The sequence below is a fragment of the Mustela erminea genome, chromosome 14 (genome assembly GCF_009829155.1).
Source record: "Mustela erminea isolate mMusErm1 chromosome 14, mMusErm1.Pri, whole genome shotgun sequence".
Lineage (NCBI taxonomy): Eukaryota > Metazoa > Chordata > Mammalia > Carnivora > Mustelidae > Mustela > Mustela erminea.
The window spans coordinates 47,084,158-47,108,429 of NC_045627.1; the positions used below are offsets into that span (position 1 = coordinate 47,084,158).

The window sequence follows — 24,272 nt, forward strand, 5'->3', positions numbered from 1 at the left end:
CATCCATTTCTTCCAGATTGTCTAATTTGCTGGTTCACAATAAGTTCTTCTAATTGTTTGTATTTCTTTGGTGTTGGTTGTGACCGCTCCTCTTTCATTCATGATTTTATTAAGTTTGGGTCCTTTTTCTTTTCCTTTGAATAAGTCTGGCCAGGGGCTTATCAGTCTTATTAATTCTTTCAAAGAAGCAGCTCCTGATTTCTTTGATCTGTTATACTATTCTTTTGGTTTCTATTTCATTGATCTCTGCTCTGGTCTTTATTATTTCTCTTCTGCTGGGTTTAAGTTTTATTTGCTTTTCTTTCTCAGCTCCTTTAGGTGGAGGGTTAGTTTGTGTATTTGAGAACTTTCTTGAGAAAGGCTTGTATCACTATATACTTTACTCTCAGGACCCCCTTTGCTGTATCCCAAAGATTTTGAACAGTTGTGTTTTCATTTTTATTTGTTTCCAGGAATTTTTAAAATTCTTCTTTAATTTTCCAGTTGACCCATTGATTCTTTAGTAAGATGCTTTTTAGCCTCCCTATATTTGAGTTCTTTCAAACTTTTCTCTGGTGGTTGAGTTCTAGCTTCAGAGCATTGTGGTCTGAAAGTATGCAGGAAATGATCCCAGTCTTTTGGTACTGGTTGAGACCTGATTTGTGACCCAGGATGTGATCTATTCTGGAGAATGTTCCATGTGCACTAGAGAAGAATGTGTATTCTGTTGTTTTGGGATGGAATGTTCTGAATATATCTGATACATCCATTTGGTCCAGTGTGCCATTAAAAGCCTTTATTTCCTTGTTGATCTTTTGCTTAGATGATCTATTTCAGTGAGGGGGGTGTTAAAGTCCCCTACTATTACTGTATTATTGTCTATGTGTTCCTTTTGTTATTAATTGGCTTATATAATTGGCTGCTCCCATTAGGGGCATAGGTATTTAAAATGGTTAGATCTTACTGTTGGACAGAATCTTTAAATATTATATAGTGTCCTTCCTCATCACTTATTATAGTCTTTGGCTTAAAATACAATTTATTTGATACAAGGATTGTCACCCCAGCTTTTTCTGATGTCCATTAGCATGGTAAGATATTTTCCACCCCCTTTTAATCTGGAGGTATCTTTGGGTCTAAAATGAGTTTCTTGTAGATAGCATATCAATAGGTCTTTTTATTTTTGTTTTTTTTTGGGGGGTTTTTTGTTTTGTTTTGTTTTGTTTTTATCCATTCTGATACCCTATGCCCTTTGATTAGGGCATTTAGCCCATTTACATTCAGGATAACTACTGAAAGATATGAATTCCATGCCATTGTATTGACTGTAAGGTAACAGTTACTATATATTTTCTCTGTTCCTTTCTGGTCTGTTACTTTTAGGCTCTCTCTTTGCTTATAGGACCCCTTTCAATATGTTCTTCAGGACTGTTCTGGTGTTTGCAAATTCTTTTAGTTTTTGTTTGTCCTGGAAGCTTTTTCTGTCTCCTTCTATTTTCAGTAGGAGCCTAGCTGGTTATAGTATTCTTGGCTGCATATTTTTCTTGTTTAGTGCTCTGAATATATCATGCCACTCCTCTCTGGCCTGTCAGGTCTCTGTGGATAGATCTGCCACCAATCTAATATTCTACTATTGTATGTTACAAAACTCTTGTCCTGAGCTGCTTTCAGGATTTTCTCTTTGTCACTGAGACTTGTAAGTTTTTCTATTAGATGATGGGGTGTTGACCTCATTTTTTTTTTTTTTTTTAATTTTGAGGTGGGTTATCTGTGCCTCCTGAATTTTGATACTTGCTCACCTCACCAAATTAGGGAAGTTCTCTATTATAATTTGATCCAGTATACCTTGTGCCCCTCTCTTTCTTCTTCTTCTGGGATCCCAATTCTAATATTATTTTGTCTTATGTTATCACTTATTCTCTCGAATTCTCCCCTCGTTGTCCAGTAGTTGTTTATCTCTCTTTTTCTCAGCTTCTTTATTCTCCATCATTTCATGTTCTTTATCACTAATTCTCTCTTCTGGTTCATTTATCCTTGCAGTAAGAGCCTCCATTTTTTATTGTACCTCATTAATAGCTTTTTTTATTTCAATTGTCTGGAGAAATAAAATCCCTTTCTGGAGAAATAAAGGAACTAAAAGTTTGTGTTTATTTTAAATTCTATGTCTATCATCCCAACTTTTCTGTGGTATCTGAGTCAGGTTTGGTTCTTACTTTATGTCTCTCTCTCTCTCTCTCTCTATATATATATGATATAGAGATATATATACTAGAATGCCTTATAATTTTTTAAAGGTAGAGATATACATTGTGTAATCCTAAAGTAAACAGATGTTTAGCGTAGATTTTATGTTAATCTGGTTAGCAATGGGTTTAATTCAATATTTGCTGTGACTATAGATGCCAAAGGCTTTAAAATCTACTAGTGTCTTTTGTTTGTCTGTTTTTTTCTCAGTCAATCCTGGATAGGAATACAGCAACTTAAACCTGAATCTCGTGTTAAATGCTGCCACTGAAATGAAAATGATTCTTATAAAGTTTGTGAGAGACAGGCAAAATCCAAAATAAGACAATTTGAAAATAAATTTGTGTTAATTGACCAAAACAATAGAATTGAAAGCAACTGTATAACAACAATGAAAACATTTTGAAAGAAGAGATTTAGAACATAGTATCTATTATAGACACTATGAATAACCAGAAAAAAAACAGAGGTTGATTTTACCCAAAATTTTTATCCAGGATTTTGAACAAAATCTTTTAGCTTTCAGGATCAAAACTCTCATTTGAAGCAAAGTTTATATGCACCTCATATGTTGATTGCAGCATTATTTACAATAACCAAATTATGGAAGCAGCCTAAGCATCCATTGATAGATGAGTGGATAAAGAAGATATGGGAGATAGATAGATATGGAGATAGATAGAAATATAGATACATATACAGGATTATTATTCAATCATAAGACAGAATTAACTCTTACCATTTGCAACAACATGGATGGAGCTAGAGAGCATAATGCTAAATGAAATAAGTCACAGCAAGACAAGTACCATAAAATCTCACTCAAATGTGGCATTTAAGAAATAAAACAAATGAACAAAGAAAAAAAATAGAGAGAGATAAACCAAAAAACAGACTCTTAACTATAGAGAACAAACAGATGGTTACTAATGGGGAAGTATGTAAGGGAATAGGTGAAATGATGATGATGATGGGGATTAAGAGCACAATATATTGATGCATGGAACAGTTAGATCATTATATTGCACATCTGAAACTAATATAACACTATTTTAACTACACTAGAATTAAAATAAAAGTAAAAAGTGCTTGGTATCCCCCCCCCACCAAAAGCACAGATTCTGAACTAATGGCCCCAACACATAATTAGGCTATTTGACATACATTACTTAAAAAAAAAAATGGCTTATTGACTTTTAATGATTCAGTGATTTCTTTAGAAATTATAGATGGTCCAGAAAAGCCTAGCAGATGTTGTTCCCATAGACCTCTCTATAGGAGCACATGCTTACCTCCTCCCATTTGCCACAGACGTCTCCAGATCATCTCACTTGTTCCTGTAGCTGAGAATTCCAGGCATCCAAGTTTGTCTTCTGAAACAATTTATTAGATTAAAAAACAAACAAATCCCTAGTTGGTCTATTAATAGAATCTGAAGTTCAGATTGAAAGTTAGAATGTTGATTATATTCCAGTTACATGTCTATTCAATGCACTTTTCCCATGGATGGGTTGTAGTAATTAACTTTAATTCATCGATAAAAAAGCACACATGAAGGTATTTACATCATTTTTTGGATCTTTGTAGTTTTGGGTTATTAAAAATAGCCACTTTTTCTAAATCATCTCCTTATCTTCTTTTTCTTTTTCTGTGTCAATTTACTCCATTTTGCAAAAAGTCTGACCTGATTCTTTGAGTCCATTTTGTAGAACTGAGATTGTGATTGAAGAAATGGTTATGACTGCTCCATGTGGTTTATTTTGGAAGTACTTAAGAAGATAAGAGTAGAGATTGCTACCTTAAGGTGTTACATAACCTTGACATTTTGCCTAATCTCAATAGCCTGTAACCATTGATACACTTTCCGCAAAGAGAACATCCAGTTAATTGTTTTTTTTTTTTTAATCTGCATCCTGTGGGGTTGCCTGGGAAACACACAACACAAGTGCACACACAGAAATGTGTAGGTACTTGTACATACAAAATTTATATATATGTGTGTATATGCATACATAAAGCTAAATATATGTATATACACATATACACACTTGCAATATATGTATATCTGTTTACTTCATTTTCCTTATTTATGCAATATTATACATACTTCTTTTCAATGTTTGTGTAGTTTTTATTTGTGGATATTTCTATTGTGTCCAGTTGGTTTTGTTTTATTTTTATCTTCTGTTTTGTTATTAAAAATTGTATCACTGATACATTCTAGTGATGACATTATTTTGAATTTTTACAATCATATTGATGATGGTAAGTCCTAGAAGTAACATTCTGGATCAAAGAGTGTGTATATTTAACATTTTGAAACTTACTGGCCATTTATACCCCAACATATTAGTACTAACTCTAATTTTCTTGTATCTGTAACTTTACTAGAGCTTCTTGAAACTTAATTTTCTCTATTCTGATTTTTATCCCTTTATAATGAATGCAGTTGTATACCTTTTCATATGTATATTGCACATCTGTCTTCATTGTTCTGTAAAATTCATGTTCATACATTAGTATGAATATCAATATTTCAAAATTTTCTCTGGCTTGGTTAGCATTCTAAAATTGTCATTTCTCAGGGTAGTTTTTAATCTGGAGTTTCTGGAAGAGAAACCTGCTAACACTTGCTGCTGTTCAAGAGTTGTGTGTCCCGGGAAGATTAAAGTGGACAATGTGCTGCCTGGTTGAGATGCCATGCGATATTTCCCTTAGGGCAAAGTTTTTCTTTTTTTCTTTTTTAATTTTTTATTTTTTATAAACATATATTTTTATCCCCAGGGGTACAGGTCTGTGAATCACCAGGTTTACACACTTCACAGCACTCACCAAAGCACATACCCTCCCCAATGTCCATAATCCCACCCCCTTCTCCCAAACCCCCTCCCCCCAGCAACCCTCAGTTTGTTTTGTGAGATTAAGAGTCACTTATGGCTTGTCTCCCTCCCAATCCCATCTTGTTTCATTTATTCTTCTCCTACCCACTTAAACCCCCATGTTGCATCACCACTTCCTCATATCAGGGAGATCATATGATAGTTGTCTTTCTCTGCTTGACTTATTTCACTAAGCATGATACGCTCTAGTTCCATCCATGTTGTCGCAAATGGCAAGATTTCATTTCTTTTGATGGCTGCATAGTATTCCATTGTGTATATATACCACATCTTCTTGATCCATTCATCTGTTGATGGACATCTAGGTTCTTTCCATAGTTTGGCTATTGTGGACATTGCTGCTATAAACATTAGGGTGCATGTGCCCCTTTGGATCACTATGTTTGTATCTTTAGGGTAAATACCCAATAGTGCAATTGCTGGGTCATAGGGCAGTTCTATTTTCAACATTTTGAGGAACCTCCATGCTGTTTTCCAGAGTGGCTGCACCAGCTTGCATTCCCACCAACAGTGTAGGAGGGTTCCCCTTTCTCCGCATCCTTGCCAGCATCTGTCATTTCCTGACTTGTTGATTTTAGCCATTCTGATTGGTGTGAGGTGATACCTCATTGTGGTTTTGATTTGTATTTCCCTGATGCCGAGTGATATGGAGCACTTTTTCATGTGTCTGTTGGCCATCTGGATGTCTTCTTTGCAGAAATGTCTGTTCATGTCCTCTAGGGCAAAGTTTTTCTTAATGTGTCATCTCTATAGACCTTTCCCAAAGGCTCCTGAGCCTTGTAAGATACCACAGTCAAAGATGAAACTGAGACTTAGTAGGTATAAAGAGTGAAATGCCCACAAATTTCTCTTATTAAGTCCAGTAATTACTTGGCAAAGGCTGAAGGAGGTAATGATGGAGACCTGAGAGCAGGTACTCTGAATCAATATCCTTATAATTCTGAGAATGTTCGGAGGTTCATTCAGTCACTATTTATTGAACCCCTGCTATTTGTAATCCAACTACTAATTAATTTTTTGTGTGTATAAAATGTATATCGAATAAAAAATACTTGTGTTTTTGCCTGTCAGGCACAGTGTGCCATGGGTGTAGATTGAAATGAGAAGACATTCTTAAAATTCTAAAGTGAAGAACGCTCGTGGATGGACCTTATCTGAGCAGAGTGTGGGGGGAGGATGGAGACCATACTCACTATGTGAGAAATGGGATGCCAATGATGTCTCTATCATTCTCCTGATCAGGGGACCATTGGACAAAATACTGGCAAGTTCAGTTCAGTAACTTCTGATATCTAGCTGCAGTAGTATAGGTCCGCCTCTCATAACTCATTCTCCAGCTCAACTCTGTGCATGTGGTTTTCCACAGTATTCAAAGGCGGAAAGGCATCCTGTGACTGCATTGGAGAAAATGATGGAGTCAAGTTTTGCCAGCCCTCAGTCATTCCCAGAGGTCCCTTCTCCTGACAGAGGAAGCCAGTCTGTCAAACACCACAGGTACAGGTAGCTACACATGGTGGGGATGGGCACGTTCATACTGTGTCTGATGTTGGACAACACATGCCAATGAATGGCAACTTGATTCAGGAGAAACGATTGTTTTTGCTTCCCATGTATTTCTCTAAGGAGTGGATGCTCAAGCAGCTCACAGCAAGTAAACCAAAGCTAACAGCAGGCAGCCATGCCCTTGTAAGAAGCTGGAGGAACTATTAACAACACCCATCAAAGTTGCAGACACAGACCAGTGAATGAAACAATTGCATTCTGAAAAACCATTAAAAACATGATTTTTCCTAGCCTGCCTTATCACCGTCTGCAAATTTAATGACTAATTCTTCCCTAGGCAGCTGATCTGACATGCTCCAGGTCTTCCAACATGGTTCTTACACAAAGAAAACTTTTCAGGGGGAGGAAGCTTCGCAGGTCTTCTCCTTGGGTTTATAAGATCTGTTTTGAATAGGGTGGCACTCTTTTCCAAGCTGCCCATAGAAATTGGTTCTTTGGGGGAGAGAGCCAAAAATTAAGGTTATCTTATAAATGTCCTAACATTCTGAGGCCAAGCAGGTTTTTTAGCATCTTATAATCACATGCTGCGTTTCATATACAAAAATCTGAAACTCCGAAAATGCAGTCTTTTTTCTAAACCAAGTGCCAAAGTTTGGGACTGATGCTCTGTTTATGTGCATCTGAATGTAATATCCTAAGTCTTTGTGGAAGTTGTGCAGTGATTTAAGCTTCCCTTTCTTAGTGAGAAGTACCATATTATAAAATTAAATACGTGAATATAAATATATGTATATGAAAGGATTAAAATTTCAAAAAAGGAGAAGGTACAAAATAATAGTTGTCACTTATGTGACATCTAGAATCATCTAGAATCGAGCATCGTAGAATCATTATATTGCATCTCTGAAACGAATGTAACATTGCATATCATCTATACTTAAAAAAAAAAAAAAACTTAAAAAAACAGCCAGTTGTCCCCAACAATGACAGATAAATATCGTTGGTTTTCATATACCTAGGCAATGTTTTGAAAACCTTCCTTGACTCTCAATGAGTCCCCTAAAAAAGGATTTTCTTAATGCTGACCACATTTACTGGGAGGTTTTCAGTCTCTCTGTATACTAATCCTCATTATGGGTTGGGGATTTTTTTTTCCTCGTTCTACATGAGTAGAGACTGAGATACCAAAGGTTTGATAAGTTTTTTTTTTTTTAATGGTTTAAATTTTTTCAAGTTGGAATTGAAATACACTTGGCTGTTGGATTACTGCTTTAGTTATTAACTGCCAGTTTGGGGTTATATCATTTGAGGCATTTATAGATATTTCCTTGTTAAAAAAACATTTGAGTTCACTGGATCTAATGGAAATTCTTTAATTAGGGAAATAAGTCCAAAATTACCAGCCTTTTATAAGATGGATATTTTCTCCAAAATAGCATTTTCTCCTGCTGATTATAATACATGTTGAAGTGGTGTCCCATCCAGTCGAGTAAAATAATTATATATAATATTACTCTAGGACTATATTATACCATCAATGTTTTAAAGTTAAAATAAAAAAGAATGACAATTTCTAATGTATTTGAGCTGCAAATACCTACCCTATTCCTTGTCCATTGAGATCCCCCCCTCTTAAATTTGGCTTCTCCTATGTTCCTGGGAACCACTTACAAATTAAATAAGAACATTTTTCAGAGATCTTCCCTTTTGTTTGGTTCAATGACACTGCAGTATTTGTTGGCATACATTGTGTCCTGATAGACAGGCAAGCGTTGATTTATAAAGTGCTTTTAGAACTTTGGAAATTATAGTTTAATATATCATGGCTTTTGTTTTGTAAAACATGTAGTAGACTTAAGCGTTTTCATGATTGATAACCTGGTTACTGATTTATATATCCTGCAAACTGCTCCATAACTTCCCGAATGCCATGGGGTTAGAAGGCTTGAATAGCTGATTGATCAGTAGGTGTAGAACTGTTTTTGCAGATGGGTCACTAGTTCATACTGGAAGACTCTGTTGTTGTGACAGTTTGGCTAGCTATGAATAATTAATTTCCTTTTTTTGCACTGCAAACATGACTTACTTGGGTAACTCATTACAACAAAGCTATTAATTCAAAGCCATTATTTCTCATGTTTAGTTCAAAGGGAAAACAATCCTCTTGCTTTTTAAAGAAAAAATCTATTATGTTATGTCATACTTATTACATTTTAGCAATATAACTCTCTTAGAGACAGCACATATGGGAGGTTTTTAGAATGAAATAAGACCAGGGTTTTCAGTGATTACCATGAGCCTTCAAGTTGTCAGGTGTGGAGGAGGAGTCAGGGGAACTCATTGCACTGAGCCCCTATTCCCAGTCAGGCTCCATGCATACTCTCTCTCTTTTAGCCCTAAAGTAGTCCTATGAAGATACTGAAGCATGATCTGAATACCTTCCTTTGGCACCTCTCCTCCCCATATTAAGTTTTTACTTTTCTCTGCCTTGCCATGTACACTGAAAGAGCGGCAGGCTCTCTTGTCTGCTGTCAATTCAAAGCACAGGCAGGAGATGGAAGGATGGGGGGAGACCGAAGTCCTGGACTTTCTGTGCCCTCCTCCCTGCTTGCCTCAGCTATATCCCTCGTCCCACTTCCGGGGGCCACAGTGCCTGCCAGGTGGTCCTTTCCTTACAACTCCCCTTCTCTCTCCATTCTGATAATCTCCCCCACCCCTGTCCCTTCAGTTGCAAGGATAGGAAAAGTTCCCCTTGTTACTTGCCTGGACATACAGTAGTACCCCATGTTGGCTTTTTTCCCCCTCTCAAACAATGAAGGCACCTTTGTAAATAGTAAAATCTCCAAAGTGACCCAAATTAGAGTATCATCTCTCTTGTTCAGGGCTCTGGTAAAAATACTTACCTCAGTATCATGCTGTGAGTAATGTACAGACCTGAGATGCATCCCCAGATGCAGACCTGAGATGCATCCCCAGATGCAGCTACTTCTAGCACCAAAGCCTGAGTACCCCACAGACTCCATAAAAGCTCCTGGATAATACAGGTAGAAGCTAGAGGGATGGGGAAAAAAAAAAAAAAAACAACAAAACAGCTATGAGAACTCTTTATACTTGTGGCCTTGGTGACCCACCTAGAGGCCCCATATTGCCAACATACAAGAAATATTATGATAAAGAATGAAGGTATACTATGCTGCAAGGTAGGACATACTGTTTGAAGAAGGTAAAATCTGATCATTCACTTTGCCAAAACCAGGAAAGTATCTACTCAAATGTCAGGTTCTCAAACTCTGATCTTAAATAATATTTGAGGTTTTGTTTTGTTTTGCTTTATTTTTCATTGTAACTACCAAGTAGAAATAACACTAGTGTTGCCAAGAGGGAAAGTTCCAGAAGTCCAGATAATATAGTGACATGGGTTAAATTACTTTGGGAGACTGGTCCTTTTAGAACTTGGTAAGTTTGCTGAAATTTTGAAAATGGTTTCCATCCTTCTCTATATGGCTTTATTGGTATTTTTAGGGTAAAATGAAGCTATAGCAAAAGATTCTAACTTCACTTGTTATCTGAACACCGCAGAACAAGTCTGACCACATAAACTGGCATCGCATGGACTGTCTACATAGGAACAGAGTTCTTACCAGTCCTCATGGCTGCAGGGTACATTCAGTGAGGTGGAGATGGAAATGGACATGGAATGGGTAACAAGTCAAATCAGCAACTGATTTTTATAAAAAGCCCAGCTCTTTTGGTTAGCATGATCTATGTAGGAATCTCAATCTCACCTAAGATACATCCCACGTATGCCTTTTGCCTGTGATGGCATCTAAACACATAAGGTTATTTGTGTATTTGGATGTATGAGTCAAGGAAAACATATAATCAGATGTTTATTAAAAGAAAATTCAAAAGAAAACAATTTCGTTTCTCAAGATTGATGAAAATTTGAGGTCGTGAACTGGGAATTTAGCACATATGTTAGGGAGAGAATGCCAACTCAAATGAGGCTTATTTATTCTACCACTAACACGGTGAACTTTTCCCCGTGAATCCCTTCAGAGTTCCTGTGTTTGGTTTTTGTCAGTATCTAGTAACAAAGCCATTTTTATTTTTATTAGATAGCCACTATATCCTGGATAATGAGGGTAGCTGAGAATCAGGAGCTTGACAATTCCTTAAGCCCACCTCTTATCCTTGGCTGGAAAGCTGAGATTGTTTTGGTCCACTGTGCTGCAAACTAGAAAGCCAGAAATGTGAGAACTTCACTTTGTTCCTGCAAGGGTTAATGGATTCAACAACTTCTGGTCTCCTCCTAGCTAGCAGTCATGGTTGGAGAGCCTAATCTAGAACTGTGAGTGTCTGGAGTAAAGAGCAGCATTTGAGAAGTTTGAGCGGCCATATATAAGGTTCTTGCTAGGATCAATCTGTTGGTTTCCTTTCATCCCAGCAGGAATCTCTCCTCTTGCTGCAGCCCAGGGCAAAGGAGTGGTATGCTCCATAGGAATGCCTTCAGGAGAACACCCCCCTCACCCAGAAGTAGGCTGGGCGGCATCGTGGGACCAGCATATCAGCAACTTGAGGAATCAAGGATCCCAGACCAGGATACGATACCTTGTCAAGGGTAGGTCTTAAAAACAATGGAATTTAGGGAGGGTGTCATGAATGCTCAAACTTTAAATTGAGTTATTATGTTCCTTAGGGTTTTCTTCATTGATTTTTGTCATTAATAGTCTATTTATGCTCACTTCGATCTTTGTTCCACAAAAGATAAACTAAAAAGAATAGGTACAATGAAAATAGATATTAGGGAAATGTGAGACAGAAAAATAAAACTAGGGAGCAAGCTCAGTGTCTAGTTATCTAGGCAGTATATTATATAGTTGCTAAAACAACTGGGGATGCATCTTTGATTTAAAAGAAAAAGAGAGATTTCTTAGGAGGACTAACGTGTTCCTTCATTCTTAAGTTTGAAAAACAATTACTCAATTCTCTAATCAATATTGTGGGCACTACCCTCAACAGTAACCTCTAATGTATTTATATGTAGTGTCTACTTCTGTCCAGAGTGTTCTTGAAACTGTCTCCATCAATGTAGACAGCATATTGTCAAAGTACAATTTGCTGAACTCAGATGTCTAGGTTCATTTGTGGTATAGGTGTGGAAAGATGGGCTTTGCACATCAGGGCTGCAAAAGGTGCCCTTTCTTACGAGTGGATGCAGACCCTCACAGGGCTCACGGCATGGTGAGTAGAATAGGATGAATTTTAGCCCCAGTTTACCTAATTGGCATAAATTGCCCAAACATGGTAGCCCTTCCTTAAACTGACTGGAGTTTAAATCGCATCTTTGAAAAAAATTTTATCTTCTGAACTTAAGTTTTCTCATGTACAGATTGGGCAAAATAATACCAGCTTCCTCAGGGTTTTGGGGCAGATTTTTAAAAATTACATGTATAAAAGGGCTTGTACCTGACGCATAGTAAGCAGAGTAGGTCTGGCACTTATTGTCAAGGAACTGTTAGAGAGCTATTAATTTCAAGAGCAATGCAATCAGGGTTTATTCCAGAAATATCAGGAATCGGCTCCCTTAGTCAAGCCAGGTTCTTGTTGAATTTGGTTTTTATCACTTTGGGTAAGGCAGGCCCGGCTTTTATTCTGCTTTGGCCTGGATGATCTTTCCAGACTGTATCAAACTGAGAGCCAAAGCAGGTAGGAGACATACATCACAGAGCCTTACCTTTTCCTTTTGTTTCTGGCAAGACATGCATATAGCCATGCCCTGACAAAACCCAGCAACAGATTTCTTCAGAAAGACATTTGTAATTTTGAAGCAATCCCAAATGAACTGTAAAATACCTTCGGTATAGACCTGGGGTGACAGTTTGCAAATTCAACATAAGAGCCAAGTTGTCCAAAACGTATAATGCAAGTCAAGAAGCAGTTTGCATTTCTCTTTGCTTTAGATCTAGAAAAGGGGCTTCCACTTAGCCCCTAATTATAATTAATCTTGTTTCATCATGACTTTTCTTCTTATATCACTAAGCTCAGATAGTGATTCTTAAATCACTAATAATGTCTGTTACTTGGGAACACATATATGGGGTGAGGGGAAATCAAGTTCAGAGATTTTGTAGATGGTTAGAGAACCAGCCCCTACTGTCTTTCTTTTCACTGGGCGCCGATATGGCTATCATCCCATATGTCCCAGGTATAAGGATGCTCGGAGCCCTTGCCAGGCATATAGGCTTGAACCCTACATAAACAAATCTTCAGAGGCTCAGAGATTTCCATGAATGTTCAGGCACTGTTTTGTCTTTTACCTCCTGGGAGACTTACACTTATTGTCTGCATAGTGGTAGTTTTGTTTTGGTTCAATCATAATTGGGTTTGGAATATTCTCTCCAGTTGGCTGGCCACGTGTATTTTCCTGTGTGTGATATGCACCCGATGTTGATAAATGGTGACTCTAAGTCACTGTGTGCTCAGCACAATGAATCTCAAGGAGCAATCTCATTCTCAGTTCTTGAAAACAGCTATTTTCCACTCCTGGGGGACTGACCGTCTCTCCGGACTGGAAATGGGATTGGTAATAGAATTTCACAGCTAAAGGCCCTCTTCAAATCTGGCCCTAGCACGGAGGGGGAGTGAATGAATTTACAAGAGCTATCAGCCATCTGCTGCTTGTTTATCTGGGGTGTGGGCGCGGTCTGCTAGTTAGGCTCCTGGTGTATATGGCTTCTTTCCTTGGCACTTACGGTAGCCCAGCTTGAACCCGGCACATATATTAGAGAGCTCTTGATGAAGGAATGAGATGGAGAGGAGATTCTTCAGGAGCTTTTCCCCCTGACTGAGGGACCTGGGACAACCATGGCAATGGCTCACAGAGCTCCGAACTAGGTTTTGTCAGGCAAATCAAACTTATGTATTCATATGCTAGCCAGAAAGAAATGGAATCACAGAACTAGATGGCCACCTTCAAAGCAGAAGGGATCCAAACCGTACTGAATACCTATCTCATTTATCTAGCAACTGAACAGGTGTAAGTGATCCTTTAGGAATTTAAAAAATGAACACACTAAGGATGGCAGAGTTGATATGGCTAACTTGAGGTGGCATATGCCATGTAAAAGGACTGAGATTGAATACTGGCCTTTCTGACTAAATGAACCACTAAATCAGGAAAGAAATATGAAGAAAATCACATTCATGGATGATGATATGTAAGGGAAACAGCTAAGTGTATGGCTTCGGAGGAGAAAATGGCTCTCTTCAATTTAGTCAGTTGATTTCAAATGCCACAAACACCAGGAATGGAGGCTTGGAGGCCTGTGCAGAGACACAAACTCCTTGGCTGGACCCCTGAATGCCTGGGAACCAAATCAAGTGACTAACTTGGAATTTCTCCTCTTTAGAAGGATGCTTTTACTCCCCTAGTGACAAATGAGACACACTTGCACTTTCTTTGGTGAGGGATCAGGGGAAGGGCAGTTCAAACTGGTATTTTGTAGTCAAGGCATGACAGCGTATGGATCAAGCTTGTGAAAGAGTTAGTGGCTCTTGAGGAACACAGAACTCTGAAGTGTCTTCTAATCTAGAGCCATATTAGAAATTTAGCTCCCGCTTGAACTTCTGGAGAATAGTATATAGCTTCTACTCGAACACCAGTGCTGGCTGGGACCCTCGTAGCAACTCTGAGAAGGAAGAGAGGACTCTGGCTGAATACTAAAGAGGCATGACTCCAGTCAGTCACCAGAGGAGTCCCCCTAGATCAGTATTCCCACGTTTTAATTAATGAAAACATGTAAGTGGGGCTGCCATTTGTCCAAGCCAGCAGAACTTGTAATGGCCTTGGGACTTAATGCCATTAAGTGACAGGAAACAAAAATCACATTTTCGGAGAGTTCTAATTGTTCAAAGTCCTCTCCACGTGATGGTAACGTTCTAGATTTCAGTTACTGCCAGCCACGTGTCCCATACCTGACTTGCAAGGTGACTCCTAAGCTAAGTGGCATTCCTCTTTCTCACCCAACTCCATCAATATAAAGACTGCCCCAAGTTTGGTTTGAATTACCTTTGATTACTATATTGTCATGCCAGTGTAGTCAGGAGGCTGCAATTTACTAAGTCCTCTGAGATATTTATGCCTTTTCCCAACAGTTTTACAAGGCATGTTTAGATGCTGCTCTAAGAATTTGCACCTGTCACCATCACATTTCAACCTGTTAGATTCTACCCACTGATTCACCCGGAAGATATCTAGGTGGAATACAGTTTTATCCCAATTATATTTCTTGGCTCTGTGCCATTGGTGAATGTGATAAGCAAACATCCTCTATCCTCGTGCTTATTAGCGATGCTAGCAGGATGACATCTGTCCCCTTTTTTCTTGTTGAAATTAAGTCAGTGATCAGAAACTATAGGGTCAGATTTTCAACCAGATAACACTTAAGTGAAAGGCATATGATCGCCCAGGGAATTTCCCGTTACATGACCATACAATTAGAATATAATTGTAAAAAATATTATACATCTCTAAAAAGGTATTCTATTGCACCTTGGGATGCCCACTCATTTCTGGATTTAATAAGAAGAGTTACAATCAGACAATTTGGGATTAACTTGTTCCTCTGCTGCCTACCAAAGCTATAATTTGAGGGAAGTCACTTGAGTGCCCCTTAATCTAGCTTATTTATCCACTGCATGGTAAAAATAATAAATAAGCCACAGGTTTCTAAAAAATTAAATGAGGTAATTAGACTTGAGCATGCTTTTAAAAAACATTTTGCAAATGTCAGCTGTTATTATGTTTGAAATGGACATTAGCTGGGATATAAAGGGAGCACTTACCTTGAAAATTCGTTCCTGTATTCATGCATCCCCTTGATCAGGATTTATTGATTGCCAACTCTGTACTAGGCACAGTAAGAGAGAATGGAGCTACAGAGACACCTCCACTGGATCCTCGTCTTTTCTCCCCATGTGGTGGAAAGACAGACCCCTAAATTGCTCTGATTGCATCCTCGCTATAAAGACTTCTATTTAGTATGCAAGACACTTCCCTGCAATTATTCTTTCCATTTATAAACATGATTGTTATTTACATCGTAATGCAAGACAAGGGGAATAAGATCTATTATATGGAGGGTGGCTATATTTAGATTATGCTTAAATGTTAACGTTTCATTTCACATTTAAGTTAAAGACAAATAACAGAGAATAGAGATTACTGTTCAGGATCCCAAGCCACATTTCTGTGAATCCACAACATACCTGCCCCACTCTCTGGCACAGGAAAATTCACCTGCTCTGAACAGGCAATAAGAGGGCTAGCCAGTTCCTGGCATATTCAAATGACTTGGAATGGCATGTTGGCATTCTTGACAAGCTACTGCCGTGCACCAGTGAATTACCTTACTTGGCTCCAGAAACCATGTGAGGAAAGTTGCTATATTGGTAGAGGCTCAATGGACCTCGCTTCACATTCATCCCCAGAAAGCAAGTGTATGCCTCCATTCCCATTTGTAGGCTCAGCTGTCTGGAGGTGAGGCAGTTTCTACAGAGTTGAGAGCCAATGATAATTGGACCTGGGTCCCCTAAACTCAATGTGAAGCAGAAACACGCAGGACGATAGTACAATGATGCTTCCAGGCGGGGCTTCCTGATGGCCCCCAGCTAGTGTGGCCGCGAGTCTACAGACTAAACCCGGGCTGAGAGGGTGGTCACATGGATGGAGTGGAGTAATGCCGTTATGGGTTTCCTGTTTGTCACTATGGAAAGGCCACACTTACCTGCTCAATCCCCATTTACTTTGTATTCTAGGATAGAGGTCAGGAAGACTATACCCCACCTGCCTATACAGCTGTGGTGTGTTGAAAGATCCCTGGACTTCAAGTAAGAAGATCTGGGTTTGAGTCTCAGTCTGTCACTTATTTTCTGTGTGACCTTGGGCAAGTCACTTCACCTCTCTGAGCTTCAGTTTACTTCTCTGTTTAACTGGGAGCATATTATCCGTCTCATGGGGTTGCTGTGAGAATTCAGTGAGATGGTGCATGTGGAAGTGCTTTGTTGACTGAATATTGCTCTAAGGAAGCACGGCAGAAAGCAGGATATGTAACACCGGGTTTCTCTTTCAGGTATTCCTCCAGTGGTTTAAAAACCCAACAAAATGCATCCATAAATATGCAACTGCCTTCAAGAGAGACAAATTCCTATTTTAATAGCTTGGATCAAAAGGACCTGATGGGATATTCATCTGCGCGGGCCAGTTCCGTGCCCATCATCCCTTCAGTGGGTCTAGAAGAAACCTGCATGCAAATGCCAGGGATTTCTGAAGTCAAAAGCATCAAATGGTACAAAAACTCCTACTCTGCTGACATTGTCAATGTGAGTATTCCAGTCAGCGATTGTCTTATAGCAGAACAACAAGAAGTGAAAATATTGCTAGAAACTGTCCAGGAGCAGATCCGAATTCTGAGCGACGCCAGACGGTCAGAGGACTACGAACTGGCCAGTGTAGAAACCGAGGACAGTGCAAGTGAAAACACAGCCTTTCTCCCCCTGAGTCCCACGGCCAAATCAGAACGAGAGGCACAGTTTGTCTTAAGAAATGAAATACAAAGAGACTCCGCGTTGACCAAGTGACTGGAGCTGGAGGAATCGGTGTGTTCTATGCTTTGCTCAACAGGAAAAGAGAGGAAATTAAATACAAATTATTTATATGCATTAATTTAAGAGCATCTACTTAGAAGAAACCAAATAGTCTATCGCCCTCATATCATACTGTTTTTTAACAAAATATTTTTTTAAAGGGAAAGAAACGTTTCAGGAGGGATAAAGCTTACAACTAAAGCTTTGGGTAGAATTGTGAATACAATTTAAGTTAGTCCCAACACCGGGGCCTCTTTTGGCTCTTAGTAGATGTGGGTGATTCAGACCCTCAGCCCCACCGCACCAGTGTCCTCATAAAAAAAGCACTGGCAGTTCCCCGGTATCAAAGAGACAAGCTGTATCCTGAGGGCGGACGTGCCAATGAGCAGGTGGCCCTTGCATTTGGCTTGCAGGTCCCAACCTCTAAATTTCTCTTCACTCGACAGCCTCCTCACAGGTTATGTCATGTCAACCAATGTAGTGTTTTCTCTTTCATTTTTGAAGAATGGCACAAAGACTCTGGAAGAGGGAGGGCGGGAGATAGAAGGCGTAATCTGGGGCAATCTTAGCTACTCTTGACATGCCGCTCCCTCTGAAATTTGAAGGCACAGAATCTCAGAGGGAGGTGTGAAGGAAATTATTATAGAAAAAGAGATGAGAAAATTCACAATGTCGTGTTACTAAAATCATGCGAGTAGAAGTGTTTTTCTTTGAGATTGTGTAGGGGCTCCAAAGGAGCCTTTCTCAGTGTGTGTGCGTGTGTGCCTGTGTGTGTATGTGTGTGTGTGCGCATGCGTGCACACACCCGTGTGTGGGTATGGGTTTGCTCACTCGAGCACAGGTATGCTGTATGCACATGTGTTCATTGTGTGTATGTGTGTGCATGTGTGTGCATATTAAGCTTGCTAAAATTTGTTCTGAAACATCAGGGAATTTATTATTCAGAAAAAAAATTTCCCTCTCAGATCTGTTCACTTTAAATTTATCCATTAAGTATCAAGTTCAGTTCGTAAATTCTTAAATCAAGGTCACTTGCATGGCAGGATCCTATAAAACTCTTGACAACGTCAAGATCATTTTCTGGTGTGAATACTTTTGAGAGGAATAACTATTGGCTCATTAATGATATCAGTACCACAAGGCGAGTTGAGGATGTGTGTTTATTTTGAATTATGCATACTTAAATGATTTACACAAGCCAATTATCAAATTGACAGTTACCCTTTGCTTTCTCGTCATCCTCATTACTATTTATTTTGTAGCAAGTCTACTATTTGTGGACCAAGACATTGGCTTCTGTGGTTAATATGGAAAGAATAAATTGTTGAAATCACAAAGCCCAGACTTTTCAGTTCACAGGAAGCCCCCAAAAGAACAGTAAATTGTGTTGTATGTTCATTTGGAATAAAGCAATATTTTTACCACTGCTAAGGTGAACTGAAACTTCTCCTGAAGATTTGTCTGTTTTATTTACCCTTATTTTCATGGGGCATTCAAGGAAATTAGTGTTCACATAACTAGTCTTTTTCCAATTATTGGTGGTGTTGAGTTGTTATGTTTACACTGTTTTAAATAAAAAGGCACAGTATTTGAAAGTATATAAAAGATTTCTTTTACTGCAGTCTGGGAAGACTTTGGTTAAAATTTCCTTGTGGAAGATTCACATTACAATGGAAGAAAATTTAACTATTTCTGAATCAAATATTTAATATACAATTCTTACTGAGGTTAAGTTTTTTTCTGTTAAAAATATATTACAAATTGCTCTTTGAGGACATTCTTTAGTAGACATAATGTCACGCAGAGGAAGGCAAACACTGTGTTCTTACCAGCACTGTTCAGTGGAACTTAAGGTCTCAGATGTTGAAAACACTTTGGTAGAAATGCATTTTCTACTTAACAAAAGGCTTTTGGTATTCATTAATTGTCCTATTATACTTACATTATTTTGAATATAGAGGTACTATTGTTAGACTCTTAAAAGATTATCACAAACTTTTAATGTCTAAACCATCTAGGCTCCCACTTAAAAATATTGTATCTTTGGGACAAGGATCTATGACCCCCGTGACTTGCATATCCAGTATGTTACTGTGTTGAAATTTATCAGTATTATCCAACATTACCTGGAAGACCTCACAGATCTGTTGAAGTCGACCTTGTTTCTTGGGTTTTTCATCAAAAAGTTACCTGTGGCATACCTAAAGGATTCATACAGATTTCACCTAATTAGGAGGTGATAATTAGGTGACTCATAGCAATTACTTTAATACATAATTCACACTGAAAAGATTAAATATTATCCATCAAACAAGTCCTAATCCAATCCCCACTTTGTTTTTTTCTTAAGGTAGAACAATATATTCTGTGATTATAAACACTCTGGTGCGTCATGAAGAGCCTTAATATCAGCTGCACCCACTGGCAGTTTGATGTAAAGTTTAAAGATACAGTATGCACTTCCTAATTGATAATCAAGACAAAATATTCCTTAAAGAAAAAAATATCAACAGTTATTTCAGTGGCCATTTTTCTCATTTTGGAATATGAAGCTCTCCTCTGAAAAGGGCCCAAGCTCAAAAGGCACATGTTTGGGCACCAGCTGACAAGTGTTCCTAGTGTCAAGACTTTCAAAGTTGATCTAACATGGCAAACCCCAGAGACATTGGTACCTTGTCCTTCAAGCTCATGTGCCTAACAGAGAGGTGCTTATTTCTACAAGACACCTTTGATTTTGTTTCATTTTCCTTGTCTTTATTATGGGAATAGATATTTGGAGATTTGTAACTAAGTAAGTTGCATATTAGTCATTTACTGAAGAATGAATGTCACTCATGAGTTTTTTACTCTGAATCATTTTCTAATTAGTTTTTTTATATACAAGGCATATATTATTCTAAGTGGCCATGGAACACTGTTGTTCAAAGTGTATGACAAATTTTATGCTACTGCAAAATAGAAATGATGTTGGAGAATTGGCATCCAAATTTTCTTTCTGGTTTTCCCATGTACCTTATTAAATGCTCTATGTTTTATACTCTAATCCAATATCTACCTTGCTATGATCTAAAAATTTCTAAATTTATCACATCTTCAATATTTCACATCATTTCTAAGTAGCAATAGCAAGGACTTCTGGAGGAGGAAAAGTGCTGGTTTTAAGACTTCACAATCTCTTTTGATGATAAGAAGATATCAGACCTACCAAAAAGAGAAAAGTAGAACCAAGCTGACTTTGAGAGAATGCCCATTGGCTTCCAGGTTGAATGACCGTTAAAATGTAAGTGAGGCCTCTGGCGACCATGGCGAAGGCTGTCAATAACCAGGTCTCCACCAGAATACGCTTGATGTATGAGGCAGTGATGCACACCCATCTGCTCTATGGTGCTATAGGAAACCATGGCTCCCTAAGTGAGGGGAGATGCTGGTTCCTTTGATCCCAGCCCTGTAAGCCAGAAAATATTGCCCTGAGACAAGTGCTGTGAACCATTTCCGAAACGAGTATATACTATACTTAGGAACACAGCAAGAGGGGTGGGATTTTTATTTGATCTTTTGGTATCCGGGAAACATTTTATATATAAAGAATACTTTTTTATTATTATTCGATTGTATAGATTCAGTACAGTGTATTTGATGATAGCATATCTCTACTGTGTTTATACCTTAGTCTTCAGAAATTCAGTCTTCATCCAGGAAAGATCAGCACAATGTTTCTGGGCGGGATGCATCTAAAATTGAGAATAGAATGTTGTGGGAAATGATGCCTTTAAATAAGCTTTATCTCGTCCTTTTTTATTTTTTCTTTCCCTTTTAAAGAAATAGTGAGGGTAAAGAAAGAAATTCATTCCTTAAGATCCATTTTGTTTTCTTATAACTACCTGTTTCCTACTGTGACTCCACACACACATACACATGTACACATATCTAAGCATACACACACACACACATCTATGATGTGTATGTATATTAAATTTAGGGGTTTAATTATTTTGTTAGCTTTATTTTTGCTTAATTTGAAAAAATTAAAGTGAATGCCAGTGAAATCAAATCATTTACAGACCAGTCAAACTGACAATGTTTAGATAACACAAGGGTTTTTTTTTCAGTTCTTTCCTTTTCTTAGGTAAGCAGAAATCCTTGGGTTGGAGAATTTACAAGACCCTGGAATAAAATCTTTGCTAGATTATCTCTTAGAAGTAAAGGTTAAACTATGGATGTATATGATTGCTGTCCCTATAGCGTACAATGGTATCAAATATATTTTCTGCAAATATAGATACAAGTTTTCCCAAAGGTTCCTATACAGGTAGCTTTGGCTTCAAGTGCACATGGGCTCTAGTGAGGAATAGAGGTCAAGGCAGACTGGGGAGGGGAGGATATTACATGTTAATATTTGATACCCCAGTGAAAATGTACAGGTGATAGTAGAGGTGACCAGACACCATCCTGATAAAATAGAGAATAGGCTTCTAGTATTTTGGAAACTTTTTTTCATAAACATTGATTGCATGGGTATTGTTGCCTATGAAATAATTAATTGTGTAATAGCAAACAATTCATGTTGAGAGTCATCTTTGTGAAAGCTCGTGACCTTCTTATACATATTAGTAGTTTAATGACCCCATCTGTCAAATAAGGAGGATGATCAAGTTCATCTTCTCTTTCCTTCCAAATTGAATAATAAATAGCCTGTTATCTGATCATTCTAATTCAGACTTTACCTGGTCATTTGTCATCCAATCATTTCATGACCCCTTGGAAAGTTAGTAGCTATGTCTTGTAAAACTCAACAATTATTGGAACCTGTATATCATATATATAGTACACTATATATTACACTTACAATATTCCATTTCCATAGAGAAATAGGATCACTTTTGTCATTTTTAAAGTAAATTTACCTAGGACAGGTAATAAACAATAAAGGATAGCAAAGAAAATACCTAACTTCAAAGCTTGAGCATCAAAATTTGCCCCAGATTTTGGATTAAAATTTGCTGTGGATTTTTTTTAAGTGTATCCTTTGTGAATCTTTATCAAAGCCAGAGTAGGGAGTTCTTCTGAGAAGGCCTGATACCTTGAAGATGTTCTCTCACAGAAGCAATGACATACTCTCACTGGATACATTGGATATTTCTTGATTGTCTCAATTATTTTGCATATCAAACTCCTTAACACAAACCCTCCAACTAATAATGAATAAAGTCTCTGGGGACACTTTCACATTTTAGTTGGAAACAATCCTGTCCTGGAGTGGAGGGGGGCACAATTGACAAAAAATTGCAGAGTTCACTTACTTAATTTTGGTTTTAATTGCTGTTTCTGACAAGTCATATCAATTTACTCTTCCAGTACCATCCGGGTAGCACTAATTCTTCCATATAATTTTTCTTCATCAAGATCCCAAAGTCTGAAGTCTTTAGTCTTCAATATACCAATGCAGAATGTTAAAATAGGTAAATCAAAACAGTAAATCTCATTAACTTGTGTTGTGTTTTTAAAGCTCTATGGATTCCATGTAGTTGTTTACAAAGTCAAAATAGAAAAAATGCAGATTTTTAAAAACTTTTTGTTGTATTTAGAGGTCTGATGAACCATTCACAGTCTTGTTCCACTTTACATTGATATTCGATATTGTCCTTTCCGAAAGTTGAAGGTCTTATACACACACACACACACACACAGCATGTTAAGATTCAATGTTGTCCTCCTTTTTCTTAGAATTTTCTCTTATAGCTCACCCAAATGTGTCCAAAGTCTCATTATGTGGATGACCTTGGATTCAGATATGTTTCATATGAAATGCAGACAGCAGAAAATACAGTGATTCTCTTCTAAGGTTACATGTATAGAAGGTTCTATACAGCCTTCTTTTGAATCCTGTCTATCAAAAAAAAAAAAAGAAGTCTGGAGATTAGACACATTCGTTCAAACTGGAATAAATGGAAAATTATACTACTTACCTTAAAATCTCCACACATTTACCAGTGGCCACTATCTTAAAGATAATCCGAGGAAAATACCTTGATGCCCTCTTATTTTTCAAGTATGCAATTGTACACAGTGAAAAATGAATTCCTTAGTTTTTCATAATTCATACATGTTATTAACTCATTTGTCCATATTTTAAATAAAGAAAGGAAGTCACACAGAAAAGAATATATACAAAATGGTCAGCAGAATATCTTCAGTCATTTAAAAAAATTTTTTTAAAGATTTTATTTATTTGAAGAGAGAGAGAGAGATCACAAGTAGGCAGAGAGGCAGGCAGAGAGAGAGAGGGGAAGTAGGCTCCCTGCTGAGCAGAGAGCCAGATGCGATGTGGGGCTTGATCCCAGGACCCTGAGATCATGACCAGAGCCGAAGGCAGAGGCTTAACCCACTGAGCCACCCAGGCCCCCCTCCCCAATGTTTGTTTTAAAACAGAAAAAAATCTCTTGTGCCTGTGATAATAATTTTATCTTAAGGAGTGATATGTTTCCCCTTCCAAGAAAGTATTTGAAAATGCTATACTTTACTCTGGAGTAGATATGAAGGCTATGGGAAATAATACTGTTTGTCCCTTGGCATCACACGAAAGTTTGGTTACATTATGTGACACTGCATTTCAGGGAAATATATCACATTTCTTATTAAAAATTACAATATTACTAATCAACTTAATGATAATATTGACTTTTTCATGTAAGTTTTCATCTGTGGAGGGAATCCTTGTCTATTTTCCTGGTGCATCTTCTCAGTAGTCTTTGATGAACCTGGACACTCGGATCCCTTAGGTTGGGTTTTACTGAATGTTACTTTTATCTTCTTGTTTATTAAAGGGAATATCGAGCCAAAATGAGAGACTAATGTGATTTTGTAGAGGAAAATAGCTTTGTTCTTTTGAGTTCTGGTAGTGTAGAATTAAACTTGTATTGTTTCCAATGTAAGTGATAATAAGGTTCATGACTTTAGCCAGTATTTTCTCATATACAGACATAGCCTAGGGTTCTTTAA

General features: G+C 37.8%; 1 protein-coding gene across 10 annotated transcripts in view; it reads left to right on the forward strand.

Moving 5' to 3' along the window:
- NRG3 (neuregulin 3) overlaps positions 1-23,427 on the forward strand; it is a 1,051,311-nt gene extending 1,027,884 nt beyond the window's left edge. For 2 of the 10 annotated variants that reach the window (XM_032312181.1, XM_032312182.1), the window contains exons 7-10: positions 6,490-6,623; positions 11,074-11,247; positions 16,446-16,517; positions 16,760-23,427. In XM_032312181.1, the coding sequence (XP_032168072.1) occupies positions 6,490-6,623; positions 11,074-11,247; positions 16,446-16,517; positions 16,760-17,267 (888 nt within the window). In that variant the 3' untranslated portion in view covers positions 17,268-23,427. The remainder of the gene's footprint in view (positions 1-6,489; positions 6,624-11,073; positions 11,248-16,445; positions 16,518-16,759) is intronic. The other 8 variants (XM_032312188.1, XM_032312190.1, XM_032312189.1 and 5 more) reach the window with 6 other exon arrangements.
- The last annotated feature ends 845 nt before the right edge of the window (positions 23,428-24,272 follow it).